General features: G+C 35.1%; 1 protein-coding gene across 1 annotated transcript; it reads right to left on the bottom strand.

The window, feature by feature from the left end:
* Positions 1-811: 811 nt before the first annotated feature.
* On the bottom strand, positions 812-3,423 carry XTH26 (xyloglucan endotransglucosylase/hydrolase 26). Its single transcript, XM_012987313.2, has 4 exons — positions 3,059-3,423; positions 2,879-2,979; positions 2,559-2,752; positions 812-1,312 (listed from the first exon to the last, which is right to left on the bottom strand). The coding sequence occupies exons 1-4, from the start codon at positions 3,288-3,290 to the stop codon at positions 904-906; spliced, it is 936 nt and encodes a 311-aa protein (XP_012842767.2). The 5' UTR covers positions 3,291-3,423; the 3' UTR covers positions 812-903.
* Positions 3,424-9,289: the final 5,866 nt, after the last annotated feature.

The following is a 9,289-nucleotide window of genomic DNA, read 5'->3' as shown; positions in this document are numbered from 1 at the left end:
ATCAAAATTGATTTTGATAATTTCAGTCGGCGGCGGCAACCACTTGGAAGCGGCAGCTCTAGGTATACCAGAATGAACCTCACATATAGAAGCCCTACGATTTCGATACACATGCTTTTCACACACACAATCAGCCCACTCACCACTACACATTCACATATCTCTCTCTCTCTCTCTCAATTCCAATAAATAAATAAATAAAGATTCGAAAAAATCAGAAATCGGAATGCCGAACAAAATAGAAAAAAAATCCAAAATTTGAAATTGATATAAAAATGGAAATAATGTTCCAAGTCCCGCCCCAAATTATATAGGTTTATTGCATTTAGCGCGTTGTGTTTCGTCTAACTGTTAAAAAAAACTCCCTTACGATGCATTTTTTAGCAATCTATCGGGTGCATTGCACTCGCTTCCCCTGTGTTATGTCAAACTACTAAAAACTACCTCATATTATTTTAACGGTAAAAATTCCCTATGATTGAATTGTTTTTGTTGGCACACAACCTTCTAAACAAGGATACTAACTGCTAGGAAAAAATAAATCATAGGTGGGAGTTTTGTGAATAAAATAAAATAGAGCATTTTTTAATCAATCGATATAACCCACGGTTACTAATTGCGTTAAACTCGCAAACTATCCAGTAAAAGATTGCCGTTTATGGATTTGTTATAGTTTCTTTTGTATTTCGATACAACACGTGGCTACTAAATGCAATAAACTCGATTTTTTATTCTTAATTTCTAATCCAATCCTTACATTTTCTTGTATTAATGGACCACACATTGTTCAAGAAATTAAAAAATATATATATACACCAACTTGAACTTAACATATCTTGTTAAATTTCTCAAAAGAATAAATGAAATTAAAGAATATCCAATTCTTATGTCCAATGTATTAATCTAATATTGTACTTTTAAACATTCACCAGGTAAAAACCCATTGAACTGTTTGATATTCTTGCAATAATCGTAGATCAAATAATTACTCCTCGCCCAATTCATCTGCCGCCGTTGATCAACGTTAAGATAACTATACATGGCGGAGCTCCACCAGTTTTCGGGTGTAGGCGCACCACATTGGGCTGTATCGGTGGGCCCGGTATACGCACAAGCCCGTGATCTAAAACGACGTAGTTTAGCGACGAAGGGCGATTGCGTCCAATCAATTTTATCCAGGCCACCCCTTGTTGCCCAGCTGTCAGCATTCCATAGGCTGGAGTAAACCCTCATTGGCTTCTGGTTTGGGTATGGGATTCCTTCTCCTTGGTAGTTTCTGTATACTCTGATTGGAATACTGTCTACATACCACCTGAAATTAATTCATAATTATTTATTTTAGGGTAAATTACAACCATCTCCTGAGGTATGGTTAATTTACGAAAAAATTCCCTCTTGTTTGGATAATTATATATATCCCTCAATTATGATTTTTTCTTACACCTCCACCCTTATGGTGTCAAATTCATCATAATCATCTAGATTTCGTGGAATGTGCTCTAGTTTGTACTCGTTTTGTGTAAAAATGCAGTTTTTGATGCACCACAATCTGATATATACATGCCGAAAAACACATATTATGATCATCTTGCTTCAAAATGTGAAGTTCGAATGAGATAAAACGCGTACAAAAGTGACAATATTCCATATAATCTCGAAGATTCCACTAAATTTGAAACCGCAAGGGTGGACATGTAAAAATATTTATAATTAAGGGGTGGTTGTAATTACCCAAATAGGAGGGGGGTTCGTAATTTGACCATACCTCAGGGGTCGTTGTAATTTACCCTTTATTTTATGCCTGGTTTGGTTTCTAATACAAGATTATAATAAATTTTTTCATAAATTTTATTTTTTCAATTATAATTTTCTTTTTGTTTTTTTGAAATTTGTAGAATAAAATATAAGGTAAACTACAACCACCTCCTGAGATAATGTCAAATTACGAAAAAAAAAACCCTCATATTTGGGTAATTACAACTACTCGTCGATTATGAATTTTCTTACACGTCCATCCTTATGGTGTCAAATTCAACATAATCTTCTAAATTCCGTGAAATATTCTCAAGTTGTACTCGTTTTGTGCAAAAGTGAAGTTTCTGATGTACCACAATCTGATATATACAAGCCAAAAAAACACATTTTATGATCATCTTGCTTCAAAATGTGGAGCTCGTCGGGAATAAAACAGGTACAAATTAGAAAATATTCCATATAAACTAGAAGATTCTACTAAAACGTATAAGAAGATTCATAGTTCATAGGTGATTGTAATTACCCAAACACGAGGAGTTTTTCGTAATTTGACCCTAATTCGCTGGAATCTTCCAGTTGGTGCTCTTAATTTAACCTAGTTTCCTAAACTCGTGCACCGGCCTATCGAACAAAGGACCAGATTCCCAGTCATCAATTTCATTTCGTACTTCATAAATTAGAAAAATTCATGCTATGAAATATTTCTTTTATAAATTAAATTAGATTAATTATAGTTTATTGGAAATAAATATAATTAATATAATTTGCAGATTAATTAATTAAATTAAAATAAAAAGACTTACACAACTTGAGATGGATTCCAATGGATGGTGTAGTTATGGTAATCCTCCGACGGGTCGAACCACGGGTAGAACTGCTGCTCTCGTCCGCCTCCGCCGTCTGTATATATATTTGTATGTATAATATAAGGTTGCCCTGATTTATTTCCCAGAAATTCAAAATCTATTTCATCATGCTTCTCCCCATTTGAAGACAACTAAAAAAAATTTAAAAAAAATTAAAAAATTAAAACCATTCAATATATAGCAAAATTAAATTTTCTTGAAAAAAAAATAAAATTAATTGATGTAACAATAATACAATATATAATAATTTTATTTACATAATAAGCAGTGACGGTGCCAGCAGAGTTTCCGGGTACAAGCTTGATCAGCATTTCGAAACTTCCAAATAAAAACGACGTCTTCGATTTAATTCCAGAACCTGCATAATAAATATATACCTAATATTAATTACATGATCTATATATATATATCGAGAAAAATAAATTAAATAAAATTACCGGAAGTCTGGTCGAGTACTAAGGTAGCATCGTCGCCGGAGTCGAGAAAAGATGAATGCTGAGAGCCCCAATTGAAATACATTGTCTTAACGAAGTTCGCCTCATCGACTAAATCGGAATGAAACGTTAGAGCCGAGAAATAAATCGCGACGAATGTTAAAGCTGCAATGAAGATTGCTAGGCTTAGGAAAAGGATATTCGCCATTAATATTAATATTGCTTGTGGTGACATCCAACACGATTCAACAACAAGACGACCCTCTACTCTGTCTGTAACCGGCCTTTTAATTAATGTATTAACATTTTTTCGTCTTTCGAAAAAACGGAATATTTTTTATTGTTTATGTATATTTTTCTGACGCGGCGGAGTCTTTCGAGCTGTTAATCAAATATATATATACAAGAGAGAGGAGAGAGAGAGAGAGAGAGAGAGAGAGAGTTGTGTTAATTATCAAATAGCACCTCACTTAGATGATGAAAGAATAAGACACATTATTTCTTTTGACCATGTCTTTTGAAGCAATCATAGTACAGCTTTTTTGCAGAAGAACAAAGTTAATTAAATATTAATCAATTTTTAATTACATTATCTGGACAAATAACATGTGCAGCTTACAACAAAATCCCGTGAAATAAGAACTAACTACCAACAAAAACAAAAAAAAAAAAACCTAACTTAAGCGTAGATAATTCAGTAGTTCTGTTATTTTATTTTTTTATTATTTTTATTATAATTTGGCATTATCTCAAGGGTATTTGTGTAATTTCACACATATTGAATAACATTCACATAATATTGTCTTTCTAATTGAATATATAAAATTAAAATTAGTGCAAGAATTTGGAAGCGAAAGATTGAAGACGATAGTTGACGTGCATGAGACTAATGAATCTAGTGGAAGTTTGTGATTAATTCAAAATATCAAATGTGTGACGTGCATACCTACCTACCTATGACTTTAATTTATCTAACACCAGTTTTATTTTTTATTTTAATTTGTTCCTAATATTATCAAGTAGTGTATATTCTTGATTAATTAGAATAAACAAAATAATTGAGTAGGTGGTAATTAGCTACAAATCCCCAATATGCACATGTTTGTTGTCTTTTGGGGACGGATATGTTTATCTGCGATGGGTCAGTTCGGCATCAATGGGCCGAACACCTCATACCCAAGATCAATAAGTCGATGCCCACTAGCAGATCGGAATCGAAAGCTCATTAAGTTAAGGCACGATGAATAATAGGAGCCAAGATGGGCCAGAATGTTCGATAGAAATGAGCTTGTCAACAAGGAAATCGACAATAGTTAATCCACGCGCGCGGCGCCTACCGACGTGCATCGAGTCGCATAAGGAGGAATATAGCCGGCGATAAGTGGCAAACTAAGAAGAAGATCCTGGAATAATTTAGTAATCAATGTGAATCTCGTTAAAATTAATATGTGCGAAAATGTGTAATGTCTATTTTAGGAATTCCTTATATAATCGAACGTAATAACATAATTATGTTTACGATTTGAATAAAGCACACACTCTACTCTGAACTATGTCGCTACTTTAACAAGTTTCGTTTGATTTGTTCATCTTCATCGGCGTAAACGTCGACGTTAGGCGAACTTTTTCAGCAGTCGAAAGAGTAGAATTTGGAATGAGGTATTGAGGGTGCAAATTCTACACCATCAATTCTCACTCTCTTCTTCTCTTCTCTCTTCTCTCTCGATTGTTACAAGATCAGTTGCCGATACGAATGGCAGCGGCGCTCACACCGGCGGCAACCGCTCTCGATCTAGAATTTGTCTCATCTCTTCTCATTTTCTCCAAGTGCCCGAAAAAGTTTATACGAGCATTATTTTGTTTCTTCAAATTTTGAAAATTGATAATAAATATTGGGCCCACACAATGGGCCCAAATCAAGACCCATATTTAACTAAGAATCGAATATTAATGGGCCAAGCCCATAATAACCCCACAAAAATCATTTTTTTTTATGGTTTGCCAAACATTTCAAGAAAATTGGATTATAATTTAGGGTCTTTCTAGGGTGAGACCACCTAGGATTATAATTTTTTAAGATTAAATCTAGACCTTAGGAAAATAACATGGCTTATGCTCTAAAAAATAATTAATATAAAATAGACATCCTTACATTAAACCCTACTATATTTTAGACCCTACTATATTTTAATTAAATAATTAATTTAAATTCATTGTGATCGAGTTTTATTTGATAAATAATCGAAAAAATGCATTCTTTGGATTATAATTTAGGGTCTTTCTAGGGTGAGACCACCTAGGATTATAATTTTTTAAGATTAAATCTAGACCCTAGGAAAATAACATGGCTTATGCTCAAAATAATTAATATAAAATAGACATCCTTACATTAAACCCTACTATATTTTAGACCCTACTATATTTTAATTAAATAATTAATTTAAATTCATTGTGATCGAGTTTTATTTGATAAATAATCGAAAAAATGCATTCTTTGGAGATAGAACTTGTGACATATCAATACATTCATTACTCCTAACCATCCAAGCATATTAACTTATTAAGACATATTTAACCATAATTATATATATCGGTAAAACACAATATAAAATGATAATAAATTAAAGTATTTAAATACTGTTAAATAAAATATTAATTGCGACATTCATTATTATTAAATTATATTAAATAAATTATTAACAAATTTAATATAATAAAGTTTGAAAAATATAAAGAGTTGCAGTTCAATACGCCAAACATCTATCATTAATTATTTAATATTGGAAATATTAATAAACTCCACCATTTAAAAATGTAAAGAATGCTCAATTAAGTATAAAAAAAAATGCATAACTTAATCCAAACTCACTTATGTTATTAAATCGATAATGTGACAAATCCAAATAAAAATAAAATAATATGTTTATTTAGAAGAAGAAAAAATTATAACTCATTCCAATTAGTAGTTTTCTTACTTTAAAATAAAATTATATACTACAAATACTATATTGTGGATTTTCTTTTAATATTTAATTTAATAAAATAGTAAGATTTGATTTGATTAAGCTCAAATCCTTTCAATTAGTAAACATTATTCAAATATTTAAATCGATTGCTTAACTATTGACATATCGTGTTACATAATTGATTTAACTATTTATAAGTTGATGCGGTTGGGTTTTTCCGCTTCAAGGAATCTCGAATCTTCGAGTCCGTTCCGTGTTAGGCCTGTTCGTCACGAACCTGCAAAAGGGACCGGGAGAGGTGTTCCCGGCGTTAGCACTCCGACGCCCAAGTTAGAACACCTCAAAGATCCAGAGATAAATATATTCGAGAGAAAATGGTGTGTTGAGATTCAGAATGCTTACCTTGAGGGTGATGAACCCTCTATTTATAGAAGAGTATTTTCGGATGTCATTCATTTTATCCAATTCGGTTAATAGAGTCGTTTGATGTCCATGGAACTTTATGAGTCTTAGTGGTTAAGTTATGAAGATATTTAATTTATATGCCTTAGTGTTTAAGTCATGAGGTGGCACCTTCAGCTCGTCGCTTGCCGCTCGACATTCGGCACTCGTCGTTCGGCGCTCGACACTCGTCACTCGGTGCTCGTCGGCTCGTCGCTCGGCGCTCGACACTCGTCACTCGGTGCTCGTCGGGTCGTCACTCGGGGCTCGGCACTCGTCACTCGGTGCTCGTCGGCTCGTCGCTCGGGGCTCGGCACTCGGCACTTGGCACTCGTGAGCTATCTTTAGCTCGTTTTAGAGGTCTCCAGCTCGTCGAAGAACTCTCAATTCTCCAGCTCGTCGTCGGTCTCCTTGTTCGTCTCTACTGACAATGTATTATATTCTTTGAGCATACACTTGTGGGCTCAATGTTTTGGGCCATTTATAAAGATCCGATGAAATGGGCAAATAAGCCCAGATCCCATGTGGTCTTATCTCCTCCTGGAGTGTGGGCCATCTCGATTGGGCCTTGCTTTATTGGGCTCTACAAATCTGTCCGGATCAACTAGTCCCCCACTCCAAGTTGAGCGCGAGGATACGAATCAGTCAGCTTGGAGTATGCGATATTTCTTTAACCCCTCGGCTATGTCTTTAGCCTTTTTTTCTTGGTTTTAGTGATTCTACGATTTCTCGTTGGCTTATTCTCCGTACAATTTTCTATGTTTTGTTATATTAATTCCATTCTTGTCGATTTATTTCTTATTTTGTGTTTACTTTAATATATTTCGATCGATAATATTCTTTCAATCAAGCTCGTGCTCGTTATCACGAAGTATGTGAAGTTCGTACTTCCCAATACACTCAAATAGATTTTCTGTTTAACAAGCTCGAGCTCGCTTAAATACCCAAATAGAGTTTCCTTTTAACGAGCTCGTGCTCGCTATCCGAATACTCGGATAGATTTTCTTTTTAACGAACTCGTGCTCGCTACCTGAATAATTGTATGGATTTTCTTTTTAACGAGCTCGTGATCGCTACCCGAATACTCGGATAGATTTTCTCTGTTTAACGATCTCGCGCTCGCTATCCAAATACTTGGATATATTTTCTTTGTTTAACGATCTCGTGCTCGCTATCCAAATACTTGGCTAGATTTTCTCTGTTTAACGAGCTCGTGCTCTCTACCCAAATACTCGGATAGATTTTTTGTGTTAACGAGCTCGTGCTCGCTATAAGAATACTCGGATAGATTTTTGTTTAACGAGCTCGTGCTCGCTATCCGAATACTCGAATAGATTTCTATTTAACGAGCTCGTGCTCGCTACCCGAATGCTCGGATAGATTTTTTGTCTTAACGAGCTCGTGCTCGCTATCCGAATACTCGGATAGATTTCTGTTTAACGAGCTCGTGCTCGCTACCCGAATACTCGGATAGATTTCTTGTCTTAACGAGCTCGTGCTCGCTATCCGAATACTCGGATAGATTTCTGTTTAACGAGCTCGTGCTCGCTACCCGAATACTCGGATAGATTTTTGTTTAACGAGCTCGTGCTCGCTACCCGAATACTCGGATAGATTTTCCATTTCACTTAGCCACGCTCGTGGATTTTCAAAAAATCCACAGGGTGTCGGATGCTCAAGCATGTCTCTCCTCCAATTTTGGGGCCCATTCAGCTCGAGCTAAATTCTCCGGCGTGGAAACTCTCTGGCATGAATCTCCTCCAATGCATTGGCTCAAAAATAAAATACTTAATACTTTATTGAAGACTCGGTAATACTCTTTACCTCAACTCATGACTACTCGGGCCATATTTGCCATTTATAATGTATTAACAAATTTTCTTAAAATATCATGCATACTTATTCGATTCGTCAATAAAAAATATCATTAATAAAAAAGGCTCTTCGAATAAACCAATATTGCATATACCCATTCATAGGGTGGTCTTGTTATATTAACTCACTTATTTTCTCTTTCACTGTTTGGCAAAAAGATTTTGTAAAGCGTTTTTGAAAGATAGGTTTTGAGATTTCCTAGATCATCGAGCAAAGGAAAAAGACACCTGACTGAAATTTAATACCCTCTGTTTCATTGGAAATTTTCTATGTTTCACATGCTTAGCCTCAAAATAGGTAAGACACACGAGAACTTACCAGATCAGCACGGCTTCAACGAGGCCGAGCTCCAATACCTCCTTAGGGGCTCCTCGTAGAGTTCTGGGAAGGAATTTTGAGTTTCTACGGAGCAAAATTCGAGAGGTGTTTCCGAGCTCTACAAATAAATGCGAGTTCCCAAAGTCCCGTGAGTGTCGAGCTTATTCGGGAAATCTGTACTACGAGAAAATCTACTCGGTAAATCATGGAGATAAGCTTCGAGCTTCAGGAAATCCTCCGGGCTGTACGAGAGAACTGCGAGCTTCCAAAAAATCTCAAAATTGAAGAGTAAATTCGAGGTTATAGAGATCAATTTAAATTCCGATTTATGTAATCGAAAAGAGCTAGGATCAAAGCTTGCGATGAGTTAATGAGTGAGGATATCTCAATAGTATCATTCTCTTCGTGTTATATCTAGGAAAAATATGAAAACGTTTTATGTAGAAAACCCCTCGATGTCATGATTAGTAACAGAAACTACGAAGCCGGACCCCGCAAATCGATTTCCTACAATTAAAATATATAGAACTTCGCGTATCTCTCCCAGTCACTAGCTTTGTAGAGTAATTTGCGAGTTAATCTACTCTACACCCAACGAAAAACGAACGAAAAACAGAAATCGAATCGCAAACAA

This window comes from Erythranthe guttata, chromosome 11, assembly GCF_056151865.1.
Source record: "Erythranthe guttata isolate IM_541 chromosome 11, IM_541, whole genome shotgun sequence".
NCBI lineage: Eukaryota > Viridiplantae > Streptophyta > Magnoliopsida > Lamiales > Phrymaceae > Erythranthe > Erythranthe guttata.
This window is presented reverse-complemented; position numbering and strand designations above follow the sequence as displayed.

Coding starts and splice junctions, on each gene's coding strand:
- XTH26 (XM_012987313.2), bottom strand. CDS start 3,290: ATGTCACCACAAGCAATATTAATATTAATGGCGAATATCCTTTTCCTA. Junction 2,980..3,058: donor AGTACTCGACCAGACTTCCG/GTAATTTTATTT, acceptor TTTATTATGCAG/GTTCTGGAATTAAATCGAAG. Junction 1,313..2,558: donor TGGAATCCATCTCAAGTTGT/GTAAGTCTTTTT, acceptor AATTAATTTCAG/GTGGTATGTAGACAGTATTC.